We start from the raw sequence: 17,761 nt of genomic DNA, 5'->3' as shown, positions 1-17,761 counted from the left end.
TGCCATCCTGCTCTCCTGCCAAAGGCAGCAGGGACGGGCGGCTTCGGGCACCGCTCTGAGCACGGCCAGCACGGCCTGGGCACCGCGGGCGGCTGGGACAAGGGGGACAGCAGCCTTCACGTGACGGGCGGTTTCTGCTTTCTCTCCTTGCAGCCGGGCTCTGTGGATGCTGAGGCTGCTCTGGGCTCCGCCAGGGCTCTGCTGCGGCTCAGCACCGGGCCGGAAGAAGCCAAAGAAGAACCGGTGTGAGCTGCAGCAGAGACGTGCCCGAGCATTTCGGCAACGCAGCTCAAGCCTGCAGAGTGCACGCCTCCAGGGGAAAACATGACACCCCCCCCCCGCCCCAAATAAACTTGTTCAATAACTTGTGAAATGAAATCAATGTGGGATGACCCCAAATGACGTTTCTCAGCTTGCTCAAGCTTTAGCTCAGCCCTTCTCTGAACAGTTCTCTGCCCCACCTGCCCTTTAGTTCACAAGTGCTCCCTCCCTCTTTTCCCCCAGTGAGTTGCCAGCTCAGGGTGGTCTCTGTCGCACTGTAGCCTTCCTTGATGCCCCTGACCACGAGGAGGAGGAGCGAGCCCCAGGTTTAGGGACTCATCCTGTCACTGGCAGAAGAACAGCAATGTCTCAGAGGTCCGGCGAGACCTGAGTGTCATTCAAGAGCTGCCCTCCAGGCCTCAGCTCTCCTCACTGTTAGCTTCCCACTGCCACTTTTCCTCGTCCTTGCAGCAGGATGAGCTCTGTGAATGCCCTTGACCCTCCCCACTCCTGCCAGCCCAGCCACCCAGCTCAGTTCGGCTTAAGCTGAAGCTTCTTTGTCTCCTCTGGCACGCCAGTGCAGTTCCCTCTGCGGGGAGCAGCAGCCCCAGAGCACAGCAGGCAACAGCGCAGGCCGCACCTGCACCAGCTCCCCTCCACGCGTGGCTGGGCTCTTGGTGGCAACTAAATGCTCCCTGTTTGCAGCTGTCACTGGAGGATGGCCCCAGGGCAGAGCCCAGCCGGGCTCCCACCGCATCCCCCGGAGCTTGGGGCAGACAGTGGTCCCAGAGCTGAGGTTAATGGTGCGCAGCCGGCGCTGCGGCTCGCAGTCAGTGTTTGCAAGTGTTGCCTTCTCACCTCCTGCAAGTTGTGGGGAAAACGAGCTGTGCGGCCGGGCCAGCACTGCCCCTCTGGGCAGTGACAAGGCTCAAGGTCTTTGCTGTTGCAGAGGAGCCGGCATTGAGCCTTAGCAGGGCCCGGCAGGTGCGGAGCCGGATCTCGCCTGCTGCCCGGGGCTCGCTGCCCGCCAACCGCCCCCACCCGCCGCGCTGCGTTCTGCAGGGATAGAAGGCTCTGTCTGCACAAGGGTTCCCATAATGTCTTTGTACCCGTGGCTGCGGAACGAGCACGGAGAGCGAAAGTGTCAGTCACGTTGCTTGTGCAACGCATCAAAGAAATGCGGTCGCCAGTCGGGCTATAACCAGAGACGTTTATTAAAAGTGTCGATAGCTTTTATAATCTTTTCACCATCGGGTTAGAATAGTGTGAGCCTGGATAGCCAATAGTAAAATTGTTAATAAGCTTGCTAACCAATAATAGTCGTGATCAAGTCCCTAACAGCAACATCAGACTTTTCTCCCAAAGATAAATGCTTGTGTAATACTTCTTTCTGCAAACTATTGTGCACCTGCTACTTGTTACATTTTTAAAAACTTTGTTCCATCTCTCCTGCCTTGACTGAATAGTCCTTGCTTTCTAACTAAACGCTCTGTGTTCTCCCAGTTGCAAGTTCCCGGTGTTTTCTTACTCTACTGGGTCTTTCTGACTAAGCACTGAAGTCAAGACTCAAAATGCGTAACACCTTCTTTTTCTAATTGAATCTCTTGATCACAACAACACTCCCCCACAAACAGCCCTGGTTCCTCAGAGCCTGCCTGTACATTCCCGAAGCAAACTTCAGAGAAAGAAATGATCGGGTTTCTGCACCCTTTCATTCACCGTGATGCGCCGTCAGGAGGCTGCTGTTGCCTCTGCCTTGTGAATTGGACCCCACGGCTGCTGTGGCACCCCTTCCGGCTGCCACCTGCATTTTTCAGCCAAACTGCAACTGCCGCTTTCAAGCAGGCCTATCCACGGTGCTTTCACGACAGCGAAGTCAGTCTTTTTGTCGCAGGCATAAGGATCAGCAGATACTGGAATGCCCACCACCCCTGAGCACTAAGGCGAGGAGAATGAAAGCCATACAGGCCACATTCACAGCGCTCAAACGCAGCCCTGTTGCTGGTGCTCTTGAAATAGAATCAGCTGACAGAGGCCAGCACAGAAATTGCCTCTGGAGTGTGGAATGAAACGAAAAACTCCACCGGGAGAAAGAGGAAGCAGAACTTCTGCACTCGCTTCATTGCTTCTTCCCAGCAGCAGGAGACGTGGATGTCCAGAGGTACGTGCCGCTGCTGCTGACCACAGTGAGAGCACAGCCTGCTGCCCAGTCCCAGCGGGAACCCCAGCCCAGCCCGGGGAGCTCCCGCAGCGTCGGCAGCTCAGCGGACGCGGTGCCGGGGCCGCAGCCCCGGGGACACGCCCGCCCATTGTGGGGCAGCGGCGCAGGCGCAATGTCCTGCGGCCCAAACTTGCTGCTGCTGCCACGCACGGCCCATCCTTCTCCCCCTCCTCCTCTCCCAGCACGGCGCAAATTGCACCTCGCGGGATGCTTCCCCGGAGGCTGCTCAGGCGCCCCGCTCCTCTTTCCACCTGAGCGTCACTGCGGAGGAATCTTTGGCGCGCTTCCGTAAGCCCGGGCCTCTGGCTTCGTGCTGAATCGGGGATGCAAACGGCCTTGTTAAGAAAGTCAAAAGCCAAGGGAACGGATTAGGAATTATTAGAAAAAACTACCCTTCTTCCAGGCAAGGTACACCAAGTCATTTCCCACATTTCTCCTTTGCAGATTCTTTCAGTCGTCTGCTCGGAGAGCTCCAGCTTCTTCTGGTGCTTCCCATGAACCGATTGTACTCTTGATTTGCGCACCAACGCACCAGATGTGCAAGCATCTACGCTGAACTCAGAAACCAACCGCCTCTGTCAGACCATTCTCACGTTCCAGGTCACTTGCAAGATGTCCACTGAGAGCTTGGAAGGATTAGCCCACAGCTCTCCACTTCTGGCTGCAGGCTCCGGAGATTCTTTCTCTCCATTCAGCCAGCCTAACAACTGCTGCTACCCCCTCCTCCTGTTTCCTTAGCCTAGAACAGTAACGACGGAAACCTTACCCACCGCACAACTCGCTAGCCCACCAGGAGGAGAAAGGACAAGTTGTCAAGCTCTCAAAACCTTGGTCCGGCTTTGCTGCAAGAGTCGTGCTGCACGCACAGTGTGGCAAGCCAAGAGAAGCTGCACGTGATGGCACATCTTGTGACAGGAGCTCGAGCAAGGTCTCCAGGAAAGGGTCTTGGAAAGAGCAGACATCACTGTGGGCAAGATTCTTGCAAAAGCAAAACAGCTTCCCAGAAGTGACATGCAAACGGAAAGAAACAGCCCAAGATGTTCCTGTATACTATTAATTGCTTCCCTTCTAGGCTCCCCTTTTCTGTCTTGCACTAGTTCTACCCCACCGTCATTCCAAACTGATCTTACCTAGAAGACCTAGGACTTAGCAAGTTTGAGACACTCTACAGTATCATTAGCTACACACAGTTTGCCTTCTCCCTGTTTGGCTTTGAAAGCAATGCTGGAGACACCAGAAGCCTGCCAACGGAAGATTTTAGAGCCCAGTGCATTGCTCGGCTCTGGCTTCTAGAGACAGGGCATGTGCTCCCATGGGACTGCACCCTCAGCAGTGACAATAGACAGCAGAAGCAACAAAGGTGATTCCCATGACACTGTCGCAGGGCTCAAGACTCCGTGTCTTGGCTTCACATGGCAAAGTTCACTGTCTGTTTGGACAGACTCAGCATCCAAACTAGTCTGCTTTTCTACCTGTGTCAATGAACAGCAGGAGAAGGAAACCAGCCTGCAGTTTCTTTGCAGAGAGGGCCTTTGCTCCCGGCTGAAAGTGCTGGATTGGCAGGGAGGAGGCAGACAGCTGAGAGCTGAGCTGCTCTATTGGACTGGCATCAGAACTCGGCAAAAAGAGTGTTTCCATTCTTTTCCTTGAATCCTCCTATCGGCAGTCTCCGATTTTCACCTGGAACCGGACAAGAAAATAGCAACAGCCCTGGCGACGAGGGCACCGCGCCGGGCACGGCCCCGCCGCTCCCACTGCCCACGCCGAGCGGCCGGGGAGCAGCGCTGCGCCCCGCAGGGGCCGCACGTCTCCCTCCTCACGTCCTGCTCTGCCCTCCCACGGGGCTGGCTCCGCCTGGCGCTGGCAGGCGCCTCATTCAGCACTTTGCTCTGCTCCAGGCAAAAAGTGCGGACAGCGCTTTGCTTGCTCGTGAGCAAGAGACCGCGGCGCGGGGCGAGCGAGCAGCAGGGGCAAGTTGCAAGACTGCCGCAAGGAAGAGTTACAATCTGGTGAAGAGGAAGCTAAACAAGACGGTGCGTGTGGCGCGGCTGCGGGAGGAAGAGATGCTCCGTGACTCCGCTTCGGCCCCGGAGCGCAGCGGCCCGTGCTGGCCCGGGGCGCGCGGGGCTCGGCCGCGGGGCGCGCGGCGGAAAAACGGACACCCGGGCAACAGACACACGGACACGCGGACAAACGCTCCCAGCGCTTCAGCGGCAGCGGCGGCAGCGGCAGCAGCGGCAGCAGCAGAAGAGCAACACAAAAGCAGCGGTTCTCCAGAGCCTCCGCGTTCCTTCTCCTGCTCCTCCTCTCCTTCTCCCAGCGTCCCGCATCCCCTGTCCCGCTCTCCCTTCAGTGCTCCACCCCCTCCGCCCCTTCCGCGGCCTCCCTCTCCCCATGCCAGGCCGGGCCATGCGCCCGGCCCGCCCGCGGCCCCGGGCGGGGCTGCGCCCTCCCCGCCCCCGGGCGTCCCGCCGCGGTCTCGCCTCCGCCCGGCTCTTGCCGTACTGGCGGTGGCGCTGCTGGGCGGGCATCAGTGCCTGCCTCTTGGGCAGCATTGCCAGCCTCTGGCTCCGGCTGGTCCGACTCCGGCCCCGGCCCCAGGCCCGCCTCCGACTCCGACTCCGGCCCCGGCCCCGGCCCCGGCCCCGGCCCCGGCCCCGGCCCCGGCTCCTCCCGGGACCCGCCGCGGACACAGACGGCGCGGCCGCTCCCGCCGCGTCCGCGGCGTCTTCCCCGGTCCGAGCTCTTCCCCTCGGCAGCGCGGCCCCCGCCCCCGAGCTGCCGGTGTCCCCTTCGAAAGAGGCAACATCTGGGGATACCCGGCCCGGGGCGGTTGAGGAGCGGCCGCGGGCCGTTTCTGGAGCCGGGCCGAGCGCTGACAGCCGCGTGTCGCCGGCAGGGAAGGCGCAGCAGGGCCTGACGGAGCGCTACCGGGTGGGCTCGCTGCTGGGGCGCGGCGGCTTCGGCAGCGTGTTCGCGGCGACGCGGCTCTCGGACGGCGCCCCGGTGAGTGGCGGGGCCGGCGGCGGGCGCAGGAGGAGGGGGGGCGGAGGAGGAGGAGGGCGCAGGAGAAGGAGGATGGGGCTCGGCAGGGCGGGCGGCGAGCTCAACCCGCTGCTTCCCTTGGCTTGCAGGTGGCCATCAAACGGGTGCCACGGAACCGCATCCGTCATTGGGGCGAGCTGGTGAGTGAGCGGGGGGAGGAGGGGGGTGGTGGGCAGCGGGAGAAGCCGGGGCGTGACGGGCGGGGATAAGCCGAGGCCCGGGAGGGTGGAAGGCGGCAGGACGCCTCGGGGGAGAGCGGGCGTGGGGGCAGCGGAGGGCGCAGAGCATCCCGGGCTGGGCGAGGGCCTTCCCGAGCCCTGGCACGGCATCAGCCCCACTGACGGCATCGTGCTCCTCCCGCAGCCCAACGGCACCAGCGCACCACTCGAGGTCGTGCTGCTGGACAAGGTGTCCACCGGCTTCCCTGGTGTGGTGCAGCTCCTCGAGTGGCTCGAGCTCCCCAACAACGTGGTGCTGGTGATGGAGCGGCCGGAGCACTCTCAGGACCTGCTTCGTTTTATTCGAGAGCGGGGCTTCCTGTCAGAGGAGGTGGCACGGGAGCTCTTCCGCCAGGTCCTGGAGGCCGTGCGGCACTGCACCAGCTGCGGGGTCCTTCACAGGGACCTGAAACCAGAGAACATCCTGGTTGACCTGGCCACCGGCCAGGCCAAATTGATTGACTTTGGCTGCGGCACCCACCTGCAAGACACAGCCTACACCCGCTTTGCAGGTGAGTCCCCGCCGGGGTAGGCTCCCGGTGCCGGCATCTCGCGGCCCAGCCTGGCTGTGGCAGCGGGGATTCTCCCTTTTGATGCCAGGACCGAGTGTTCAGCCCAGTTGCTTTTGAGTGTGGGTGGCCAGGGGGCCATCTTCCAGCGCTGCTGGCAGCCTTCGCCAGCCACTCTGCCCAGGACTGGCGCTGGGGCTGGGGCAGCCAGCGTGACAAAAACACACCCGTGGGTGGGGGTAGCAGAGAGGGTGGGGCCAGAAGCTGTGCACCCGCCGGTTTGGTGTGCAGGCGAGAAAGGGCTTGGACTGCTCAGCTTGCCTGGTTTGCCTTGGCTTCAGAATGTTTTTTGGGGCAATGCAGGCAGGCAGGGTGAAGGCATGGTTTTTCCCCCCCGGCACTGAGCGGGTTTTCCCTTTGCGTGGAATGCTCGGGCCTTGCCAGGGCTTCCGCTGCCCTCTTGCGACACCGGTGGCTTCTTTTACAACCCACAGTTTGTCCGCAAGTCACAGGCGCTGGCGAGAGGGCAGCGGGTCACGCCGCGTGCCACTGGTGCGGCCCCCGCGTGCCCAGGGATGCTGGGGCGAGGCTCCGGGAGCAGGCAGCATCCCCCTAATGAACTGCCTCTCTATTCCGTAGGAACACCATCGTACAGCCCCCCGGAATGGAACCACTTTGGCTGGTACTACGGCGAGGCAGCTACCGTCTGGTCCCTGGGCATCGTGCTGCACCAGATGGTCTGCGGGCAGCACCCGTTCCCGAAGGGCCGGAACATCAGCTGGGGCCAGCTGTCGCTCCCACAACGGCTCTCTCAAGGTGGATGCTCATCTCTGCGGCACGGGGGGAATAGCGGTGCTGGGAGACAGCAGCAGGCTCACGAGCATCCCGCTCTGGCAGCTGCCGAGGAGGTGGCACATGCCCCGCTCTCCTGCTCTCCTCCAAAACAAAGAATGGATGGGAAAGTTCAGGCACAGCTTGGAGCCGCCATGGCATGGCCTGGGCATGGCAATAGTGGGGCAAAGCGGACAGGAGCCTTCTGCAACTGACCGGCGCTTTCTGGTTTCTCCCCGCAGACTGCAAGGAACTCATCAGATGGTGTCTGTCCCTGCACTCCTTGGACAGGCCCTCATTAGAAGACCTGTCGTGTGATCCTTGGCTGCAGGATATTCACCATCCGTAGAAGAAGGGAGAGAGCCACAGGCACACTTTGATCCAGGGAGCCGGTAAGTTACAGCTCCACACGTGCCTTGGCAAGAAGAAGCCAAGAAACGCAGGCTTTTTTGCCCTGCCTGTATCGCTGCGCAGGGGTCGTCAGATGGGAACACGCAGCCCTTGTGCTGGAGCTGAGCTGCTCTTCCCAGCACTGGTGGCCGCCGTGCAAGCTGCTTTTGCTTGTCCTGCTTCACTGACAGCCGGGGCCCTGGGCGGGGCACTGACAGCCTGCTCTCAGCCGCAGGGAAGAAGGAGCCCCTGGAGAAGCTGTGCCAGGTGGGGCTGCTGCGTCTGGAGACATGGAGGACGACGTCAAGGATGACGAGCTCTTCCTCGACCTGGCCACCGGCAAGCTGAAGATGATGGGCTTTGATTCTGGCACCTTCTTCAAAGCCAGGCTCCACAGCGAATTTACAGATGAGTCCACACCCAGGGGGATGCTCCCAGATTTGGGCATTGCACGGCCTGGCCGGGAAGCAAAGGTTCCCCCCTTTGCTGGGGCGGATGCAACTAATTCTTCAGCCGGCTGCCAAGCTGCTTTTCGGCGGGGCGGGCGGGATGGGCTGGGGTGCTTACGAAATGGGAGTCGGCCCCTGGCCCTGCCAACAGCCCCCACCACCCACTGTTCCCCGGGCTGGGGCTGGGGCTGGGGCTGGGGCAGCCAGCCCGACACAAACAAGCCCCCATGGCAGGAGCAGAGGTGGCGCTCCAGGAGCTGTGCACGGGCTGCTTTGTTTTGCGGGAAAGGAAGGGCTCGGGCTGCTCCACTCCCCTTGTTTGCTTCGGGCTCGCCGTGCCTGTTGGGGGGCAGTGCAGGGGGGAAGGGAGAAAGCGTGGGCTTCCCTCGCCCGTGGGTGGGTTTTTCCCCAGCATGTAGGGAAGGTTGGGCCTTCCTCAGGCCCCCGACAGAGAGAAGATTTTTGACCTTTTTTCTTGTTTCTCCTTTTGGTCTGTAATCCCTTTTCATTAATTTGTTGTTTGTTTTTCTTCGAGGAAGCGTTGTAGGTGGTGTCCAGTCTGGATCGGGAAGTGCTTGGGACCAGCTGCGGCGTGGATGGGACGTGGCCTTGGAGAAGGCCGAGGACATCGCTTGGGAGCAGCTTTTCTTCCGGCGGCGGGTGGCGTGCGGTGGGTCCCCGTCTTCTTGGCACGGGTGGGATAAGGGCTTTTGGGAGATGGCAGCGAGCACAGGAGCATCCCGCTCTGGGCAGCTGCTGAGGAGGTGGATCTGCCACGGCTGGCTGCGGGTGGTGGCACGTGTCCTGCCATCCTGCTCTCCTGCCAAAGGCAGCAGGGACGGGCGGCTTCGGGCACCGCTCTGAGCACGGCCAGCACGGCCTGGGCACCGCGGGCGGCTGGGACAAGGGGGACAGCAGCCTTCACGTGACGGGCGGTTTCTGCTTTCTCTCCTTGCAGCCGGGCTCTGTGGATGCTGAGGCTGCTCTGGGCTCCGCCAGGGCTCTGCTGCGGCTCAGCACCGGGCCGGAAGAAGCCAAAGAAGAACCGGTGTGAGCTGCAGCAGAGACGTGCCCGAGCATTTCGGCAACGCAGCTCAAGCCTGCAGAGTGCACGCCTCCAGGGGAAAACATGACACCCCCCCCCCGCCCCAAATAAACTTGTTCAATAACTTGTGAAATGAAATCAATGTGGGATGACCCCAAATGACGTTTCTCAGCTTGCTCAAGCTTTAGCTCAGCCCTTCTCTGAACAGTTCTCTGCCCCACCTGCCCTTTAGTTCACAAGTGCTCCCTCCCTCTTTTCCCCCAGTGAGTTGCCAGCTCAGGGTGGTCTCTGTCGCACTGTAGCCTTCCTTGATGCCCCTGACCACGAGGAGGAGGAGCGAGCCCCAGGTTTAGGGACTCATCCTGTCACTGGCAGAAGAACAGCAATGTCTCAGAGGTCCGGCGAGACCTGAGTGTCATTCAAGAGCTGCCCTCCAGGCCTCAGCTCTCCTCACTGTTAGCTTCCCACTGCCACTTTTCCTCGTCCTTGCAGCAGGATGAGCTCTGTGAATGCCCTTGACCCTCCCCACTCCTGCCAGCCCAGCCACCCAGCTCAGTTCGGCTTAAGCTGAAGCTTCTTTGTCTCCTCTGGCACGCCAGTGCAGTTCCCTCTGCGGGGAGCAGCAGCCCCAGAGCACAGCAGGCAACAGCGCAGGCCGCACCTGCACCAGCTCCCCTCCACGCGTGGCTGGGCTCTTGGTGGCAACTAAATGCTCCCTGTTTGCAGCTGTCACTGGAGGATGGCCCCAGGGCAGAGCCCAGCCGGGCTCCCACCGCATCCCCCGGAGCTTGGGGCAGACAGTGGTCCCAGAGCTGAGGTTAATGGTGCGCAGCCGGCGCTGCGGCTCGCAGTCAGTGTTTGCAAGTGTTGCCTTCTCACCTCCTGCAAGTTGTGGGGAAAACGAGCTGTGCGGCCGGGCCAGCACTGCCCCTCTGGGCAGTGACAAGGCTCAAGGTCTTTGCTGTTGCAGAGGAGCCGGCATTGAGCCTTAGCAGGGCCCGGCAGGTGCGGAGCCGGATCTCGCCTGCTGCCCGGGGCTCGCTGCCCGCCAACCGCCCCCACCCGCCGCGCTGCGTTCTGCAGGGATAGAAGGCTCTGTCTGCACAAGGGTTCCCATAATGTCTTTGTACCCGTGGCTGCGGAACGAGCACGGAGAGCGAAAGTGTCAGTCACGTTGCTTGTGCAACGCATCAAAGAAATGCGGTCGCCAGTCGGGCTATAACCAGAGACGTTTATTAAAAGTGTCGATAGCTTTTATAATCTTTTCACCATCGGGTTAGAATAGTGTGAGCCTGGATAGCCAATAGTAAAATTGTTAATAAGCTTGCTAACCAATAATAGTCGTGATCAAGTCCCTAACAGCAACATCAGACTTTTCTCCCAAAGATAAATGCTTGTGTAATACTTCTTTCTGCAAACTATTGTGCACCTGCTACTTGTTACATTTTTAAAAACTTTGTTCCATCTCTCCTGCCTTGACTGAATAGTCCTTGCTTTCTAACGAAACGCTCTGTGTTCTCCCAGTTGCAAGTTCCCGGTGTTTTCTTACTCTACTGGGTCTTTCTGACTAAGCACTGAAGTCAAGACTCAAAATGCGTAACACCTTCTTTTTCTAATTGAATCTCTTGATCACAACAACACTCCCCCACAAACAGCCCTGGTTCCTCAGAGCCTGCCTGTACATTCCCGAAGCAAACTTCAGAGAAAGAAATGATCGGGTTTCTGCACCCTTTCATTCACCGTGATGCGCCGTCAGGAGGCTGCTGTTGCCTCTGCCTTGTGAATTGGACCCCACGGCTGCTGTGGCACCCCTTCCGGCTGCCACCTGCATTTTTCAGCCAAACTGCAACTGCCGCTTTCAAGCAGGCCTATCCACGGTGCTTTCACGACAGCGAAGTCAGTCTTTTTGTCGCAGGCATAAGGATCAGCAGATACTGGAATGCCCACCACCCCTGAGCACTAAGGCGAGGAGAATGAAAGCCATACAGGCCACATTCACAGCGCTCAAACGCAGCCCTGTTGCTGGTGCTCTTGAAATAGAATCAGCTGACAGAGGCCAGCACAGAAATTGCCTCTGGAGTGTGGAATGAAACGAAAAACTCCACCGGGAGAAAGAGGAAGCAGAACTTCTGCACTCGCTTCATTGCTTCTTCCCAGCAGCAGGAGACGTGGATGTCCAGAGGTACGTGCCGCTGCTGCTGACCACAGTGAGAGCACAGCCTGCTGCCCAGTCCCAGCGGGAACCCCAGCCCAGCCCGGGGAGCTCCCGCAGCGTCGGCAGCTCAGCGGACGCGGTGCCGGGGCCGCAGCCCCGGGGACACGCCCGCCCATTGTGGGGCAGCGGCGCAGGCGCAATGTCCTGCGGCCCAAACTTGCTGCTGCTGCCACGCACGGCCCATCCTTCTCCCCCTCCTCCTCTCCCAGCACGGCGCAAATTGCACCTCGCGGGATGCTTCCCCGGAGGCTGCTCAGGCGCCCCGCTCCTCTTTCCACCTGAGCGTCACTGCGGAGGAATCTTTGGCGCGCTTCCGTAAGCCCGGGCCTCTGGCTTCGTGCTGAATCGGGGATGCAAACGGCCTTGTTAAGAAAGTCAAAAGCCAAGGGAACGGATTAGGAATTATTAGAAAAAACTACCCTTCTTCCAGGCAAGGTACACCAAGTCATTTCCCACATTTCTCCTTTGCAGATTCTTTCAGTCGTCTGCTCGGAGAGCTCCAGCTTCTTCTGGTGCTTCCCATGAACCGATTGTACTCTTGATTTGCGCACCAACGCACCAGATGTGCAAGCATCTACGCTGAACTCAGAAACCAACCGCCTCTGTCAGACCATTCTCACGTTCCAGGTCACTTGCAAGATGTCCACTGAGAGCTTGGAAGGATTAGCCCACAGCTCTCCACTTCTGGCTGCAGGCTCCGGAGATTCTTTCTCTCCATTCAGCCAGCCTAACAACTGCTGCTACCCCCTCCTCCTGTTTCCTTAGCCTAGAACAGTAACGACGGAAACCTTACCCACCGCACAACTCGCTAGCCCACCAGGAGGAGAAAGGACAAGTTGTCAAGCTCTCAAAACCTTGGTCCGGCTTTGCTGCAAGAGTCGTGCTGCACGCACAGTGTGGCAAGCCAAGAGAAGCTGCACGTGATGGCACATCTTGTGACAGGAGCTCGAGCAAGGTCTCCAGGAAAGGGTCTTGGAAAGAGCAGACATCACTGTGGGCAAGATTCTTGCAAAAGCAAAACAGCTTCCCAGAAGTGACATGCAAACGGAAAGAAACAGCCCAAGATGTTCCTGTATACTATTAATTGCTTCCCTTCTAGGCTCCCCTTTTCTGTCTTGCACTAGTTCTACCCCACCGTCATTCCAAACTGATCTTACCTAGAAGACCTAGGACTTAGCAAGTTTGAGACACTCTACAGTATCATTAGCTACACACAGTTTGCCTTCTCCCTGTTTGGCTTTGAAAGCAATGCTGGAGACACCAGAAGCCTGCCAACGGAAGATTTTAGAGCCCAGTGCATTGCTCGGCTCTGGCTTCTAGAGACAGGGCATGTGCTCCCATGGGACTGCACCCTCAGCAGTGACAATAGACAGCAGAAGCAACAAAGGTGATTCCCATGACACTGTCGCAGGGCTCAAGACTCCGTGTCTTGGCTTCACATGGCAAAGTTCACTGTCTGTTTGGACAGACTCAGCATCCAAACTAGTCTGCTTTTCTACCTGTGTCAATGAACAGCAGGAGAAGGAAACCAGCCTGCAGTTTCTTTGCAGAGAGGGCCTTTGCTCCCGGCTGAAAGTGCTGGATTGGCAGGGAGGAGGCAGACAGCTGAGAGCTGAGCTGCTCTATTGGACTGGCATCAGAACTCGGCAAAAAGAGTGTTTCCATTCTTTTCCTTGAATCCTCCTATCGGCAGTCTCCGATTTTCACCTGGAACCGGACAAGAAAATAGCAACAGCCCTGGCGACGAGGGCACCGCGCCGGGCACGGCCCCGCCGCTCCCACTGCCCACGCCGAGCGGCCGGGGAGCAGCGCTGCGCCCCGCAGGGGCCGCACGTCTCCCTCCTCACGTCCTGCTCTGCCCTCCCACGGGGCTGGCTCCGCCTGGCGCTGGCAGGCGCCTCATTCAGCACTTTGCTCTGCTCCAGGCAAAAAGTGCGGACAGCGCTTTGCTTGCTCGTGAGCAAGAGACCGCGGCGCGGGGCGAGCGAGCAGCAGGGGCAAGTTGCAAGACTGCCGCAAGGAAGAGTTACAATCTGGTGAAGAGGAAGCTAAACAAGACGGTGCGTGTGGCGCGGCTGCGGGAGGAAGAGATGCTCCGTGACTCCGCTTCGGCCCCGGAGCGCAGCGGCCCGTGCTGGCCCGGGGCGCGCGGGGCTCGGCCGCGGGGCGCGCGGCGGAAAAACGGACACCCGGGCAACAGACACACGGACACGCGGACAAACGCTCCCAGCGCTTCAGCGGCAGCGGCGGCAGCGGCAGCAGCGGCAGCAGCAGAAGAGCAACACAAAAGCAGCGGTTCTCCAGAGCCTCCGCGTTCCTTCTCCTGCTCCTCCTCTCCTTCTCCCAGCGTCCCGCATCCCCTGTCCCGCTCTCCCTTCAGTGCTCCACCCCCTCCGCCCCTTCCGCGGCCTCCCTCTCCCCATGCCAGGCCGGGCCATGCGCCCGGCCCGCCCGCGGCCCCGGGCGGGGCTGCGCCCTCCCCGCCCCCGGGCGTCCCGCCGCGGTCTCGCCTCCGCCCGGCTCTTGCCGTACTGGCGGTGGCGCTGCTGGGCGGGCATCAGTGCCTGCCTCTTGGGCAGCATTGCCAGCCTCTGGCTCCGGCTGGTCCGACTCCGGCCCCGGCCCCAGGCCCGCCTCCGACTCCGACTCCGGCCCCGGCCCCGGCCCCGGCCCCGGCCCCGGCCCCGGCCCCGGCTCCTCCCGGGACCCGCCGCGGACACAGACGGCGCGGCCGCTCCCGCCGCGTCCGCGGCGTCTTCCCCGGTCCGAGCTCTTCCCCTCGGCAGCGCGGCCCCCGCCCCCGAGCTGCCGGTGTCCCCTTCGAAAGAGGCAACATCTGGGGATACCCGGCCCGGGGCGGTTGAGGAGCGGCCGCGGGCCGTTTCTGGAGCCGGGCCGAGCGCTGACAGCCGCGTGTCGCCGGCAGGGAAGGCGCAGCAGGGCCTGACGGAGCGCTACCGGGTGGGCTCGCTGCTGGGGCGCGGCGGCTTCGGCAGCGTGTTCGCGGCGACGCGGCTCTCGGACGGCGCCCCGGTGAGTGGCGGGGCCGGCGGCGGGCGCAGGAGGAGGGGGGGCGGAGGAGGAGGAGGGCGCAGGAGAAGGAGGATGGGGCTCGGCAGGGCGGGCGGCGAGCTCAACCCGCTGCTTCCCTTGGCTTGCAGGTGGCCATCAAACGGGTGCCACGGAACCGCATCCGTCATTGGGGCGAGCTGGTGAGTGAGCGGGGGGAGGAGGGGGGTGGTGGGCAGCGGGAGAAGCCGGGGCGTGACGGGCGGGGATAAGCCGAGGCCCGGGAGGGTGGAAGGCGGCAGGACGCCTCGGGGGAGAGCGGGCGTGGGGGCAGCGGAGGGCGCAGAGCATCCCGGGCTGGGCGAGGGCCTTCCCGAGCCCTGGCACGGCATCAGCCCCACTGACGGCATCGTGCTCCTCCCGCAGCCCAACGGCACCAGCGCACCACTCGAGGTCGTGCTGCTGGACAAGGTGTCCACCGGCTTCCCTGGTGTGGTGCAGCTCCTCGAGTGGCTCGAGCTCCCCAACAACGTGGTGCTGGTGATGGAGCGGCCGGAGCACTCTCAGGACCTGCTTCGTTTTATTCGAGAGCGGGGCTTCCTGTCAGAGGAGGTGGCACGGGAGCTCTTCCGCCAGGTCCTGGAGGCCGTGCGGCACTGCACCAGCTGCGGGGTCCTTCACAGGGACCTGAAACCAGAGAACATCCTGGTTGACCTGGCCACCGGCCAGGCCAAATTGATTGACTTTGGCTGCGGCACCCACCTGCAAGACACAGCCTACACCCGCTTTGCAGGTGAGTCCCCGCCGGGGTAGGCTCCCGGTGCCGGCATCTCGCGGCCCAGCCTGGCTGTGGCAGCGGGGATTCTCCCTTTTGATGCCAGGACCGAGTGTTCAGCCCAGTTGCTTTTGAGTGTGGGTGGCCAGGGGGCCATCTTCCAGCGCTGCTGGCAGCCTTCGCCAGCCACTCTGCCCAGGACTGGCGCTGGGGCTGGGGCAGCCAGCGTGACAAAAACACACCCGTGGGTGGGGGTAGCAGAGAGGGTGGGGCCAGAAGCTGTGCACCCGCCGGTTTGGTGTGCAGGCGAGAAAGGGCTTGGACTGCTCAGCTTGCCTGGTTTGCCTTGGCTTCAGAATGTTTTTTGGGGCAATGCAGGCAGGCAGGGTGAAGGCATGGTTTTTCCCCCCCGGCACTGAGCGGGTTTTCCCTTTGCGTGGAATGCTCGGGCCTTGCCAGGGCTTCCGCTGCCCTCTTGCGACACCGGTGGCTTCTTTTACAACCCACAGTTTGTCCGCAAGTCACAGGCGCTGGCGAGAGGGCAGCGGGTCACGCCGCGTGCCACTGGTGCGGCCCCCGCGTGCCCAGGGATGCTGGGGCGAGGCTCCGGGAGCAGGCAGCATCCCCCTAATGAACTGCCTCTCTATTCCGTAGGAACACCATCGTACAGCCCCCCGGAATGGAACCACTTTGGCTGGTACTACGGCGAGGCAGCTACCGTCTGGTCCCTGGGCATCGTGCTGCACCAGATGGTCTGCGGGCAGCACCCGTTCCCGAAGGGCCGGAACATCAGCTGGGGCCAGCTGTCGCTCCCACAACGGCTCTCTCAAGGTGGATGCTCATCTCTGCGGCACGGGGGGAATAGCGGTGCTGGGAGACAGCAGCAGGCTCACGAGCATCCCGCTCTGGCAGCTGCCGAGGAGGTGGCACATGCCCCGCTCTCCTGCTCTCCTCCAAAACAAAGAATGGATGGGAAAGTTCAGGCACAGCTTGGAGCCGCCATGGCATGGCCTGGGCATGGCAATAGTGGGGCAAAGCGGACAGGAGCCTTCTGCAACTGACCGGCGCTTTCTGGTTTCTCCCCGCAGACTGCAAGGAACTCATCAGATGGTGTCTGTCCCTGCACTCCTTGGACAGGCCCTCATTAGAAGACCTGTCGTGTGATCCTTGGCTGCAGGATATTCACCATCCGTAGAAGAAGGGAGAGAGCCACAGGCACACTTTGATCCAGGGAGCCGGTAAGTTACAGCTCCACACGTGCCTTGGCAAGAAGAAGCCAAGAAACGCAGGCTTTTTTGCCCTGCCTGTATCGCTGCGCAGGGGTCGTCAGATGGGAACACGCAGCCCTTGTGCTGGAGCTGAGCTGCTCTTCCCAGCACTGGTGGCCGCCGTGCAAGCTGCTTTTGCTTGTCCTGCTTCACTGACAGCCGGGGCCCTGGGCGGGGCACTGACAGCCTGCTCTCAGCCGCAGGGAAGAAGGAGCCCCTGGAGAAGCTGTGCCAGGTGGGGCTGCTGCGTCTGGAGACATGGAGGACGACGTCAAGGATGACGAGCTCTTCCTCGACCTGGCCACCGGCAAGCTGAAGATGATGGGCTTTGATTCTGGCACCTTCTTCAAAGCCAGGCTCCACAGCGAATTTACAGATGAGTCCACACCCAGGGGGATGCTCCCAGATTTGGGCATTGCACGGCCTGGCCGGGAAGCAAAGGTTCCCCCCTTTGCTGGGGCGGATGCAACTAATTCTTCAGCCGGCTGCCAAGCTGCTTTTCGGCGGGGCGGGCGGGATGGGCTGGGGTGCTTACGAAATGGGAGTCGGCCCCTGGCCCTGCCAACAGCCCCCACCACCCACTGTTCCCCGGGCTGGGGCTGGGGCTGGGGCTGGGGCAGCCAGCCCGACACAAACAAGCCCCCATGGCAGGAGCAGAGGTGGCGCTCCAGGAGCTGTGCACGGGCTGCTTTGTTTTGCGGGAAAGGAAGGGCTCGGGCTGCTCCACTCCCCTTGTTTGCTTCGGGCTCGCCGTGCCTGTTGGGGGGCAGTGCAGGGGGGAAGGGAGAAAGCGTGGGCTTCCCTCGCCCGTGGGTGGGTTTTTCCCCAGCATGTAGGGAAGGTTGGGCCTTCCTCAGGCCCCCGACAGAGAGAAGATTTTTGACCTTTTTTCTTGTTTCTCCTTTTGGTCTGTAATCCCTTTTCATTAATTTGTTGTTTGTTTTTCTTCGAGGAAGCGTTGTAGGTGGTGTCCAGTCTGGATCGGGAAGTGCTTGGGACCAGCTGCGGCGTGGATGGGACGTGGCCTTGGAGAAGGCCGAGGACATCGCTTGGGAGCAGCTTTTCTTCCGGCGGCGGGTGGCGTGCGGTGGGTCCCCGTCTTCTTGGCACGGGTGGGATAAGGGCTTTTGGGAGATGGCAGCGAGCACAGGAGCATCCCGCTCTGGGCAGCTGCTGAGGAGGTGGATCTGCCACGGCTGGCTGCGGGTGGTGGCACGTGTCCTGCCATCCTGCTCTCCTGCCAAAGGCAGCAGGGACGGGCGGCTTCGGGCACCGCTCTGAGCACGGCCAGCACGGCCTGGGCACCGCGGGCGGCTGGGACAAGGGGGACAGCAGCCTTCACGTGACGGGCGGTTTCTGCTTTCTCTCCTTGCAGCCGGGCTCTGTGGATGCTGAGGCTGCTCTGGGCTCCGCCAGGGCTCTGCTGCGGCTCAGCACCGGGCCGGAAGAAGCCAAAGAAGAACCGGTGTGAGCTGCAGCAGAGACGTGCCCGAGCATTTCGGCAACGCAGCTCAAGCCTGCAGAG

At 61.4% G+C, this 17,761-nt stretch overlaps 2 protein-coding genes across 2 annotated transcripts; both read left to right on the top strand.

The window, feature by feature from the left end:
* Nucleotides 1-1,358: 1,358 nt before the first annotated feature.
* LOC125333343 (serine/threonine-protein kinase pim-1-like) lies at nucleotides 1,359-7,800 on the top strand. The gene is made up of 11 exons (XM_048319206.1): nucleotides 1,359-1,404; nucleotides 2,398-2,447; nucleotides 2,665-2,770; nucleotides 4,149-4,288; nucleotides 4,381-4,586; nucleotides 5,242-5,488; nucleotides 5,617-5,667; nucleotides 5,891-6,257; nucleotides 6,894-7,070; nucleotides 7,328-7,477; nucleotides 7,705-7,800. Exons 1-10 carry the CDS (start codon nucleotides 1,359-1,361, stop codon nucleotides 7,432-7,434), a joined length of 1,497 nt encoding a protein of 498 aa, XP_048175163.1. The 3' UTR covers nucleotides 7,435-7,477; nucleotides 7,705-7,800.
* A 2,287-nt stretch (nucleotides 7,801-10,087) lies between these two features.
* On the top strand, nucleotides 10,088-16,529 carry LOC125333342 (serine/threonine-protein kinase pim-1-like). Its single transcript, XM_048319205.1, has 11 exons — nucleotides 10,088-10,133; nucleotides 11,127-11,176; nucleotides 11,394-11,499; nucleotides 12,878-13,017; nucleotides 13,110-13,315; nucleotides 13,971-14,217; nucleotides 14,346-14,396; nucleotides 14,620-14,986; nucleotides 15,623-15,799; nucleotides 16,057-16,206; nucleotides 16,434-16,529. The coding sequence occupies exons 1-10, from the start codon at nucleotides 10,088-10,090 to the stop codon at nucleotides 16,161-16,163; spliced, it is 1,497 nt and encodes a 498-aa protein (XP_048175162.1). The 3' UTR covers nucleotides 16,164-16,206; nucleotides 16,434-16,529.
* The last annotated feature ends 1,232 nt before the right edge of the window (nucleotides 16,530-17,761 follow it).

Source organism: Corvus hawaiiensis, chromosome 14, assembly GCF_020740725.1.
Source record: "Corvus hawaiiensis isolate bCorHaw1 chromosome 14, bCorHaw1.pri.cur, whole genome shotgun sequence".
Taxonomy (NCBI): Eukaryota; Metazoa; Chordata; class Aves; order Passeriformes; family Corvidae; genus Corvus; species Corvus hawaiiensis.
The sequence above is the reverse complement of the archived record's forward strand: the minus strand, read 5'-3'. Positions and strand labels throughout refer to the sequence as shown.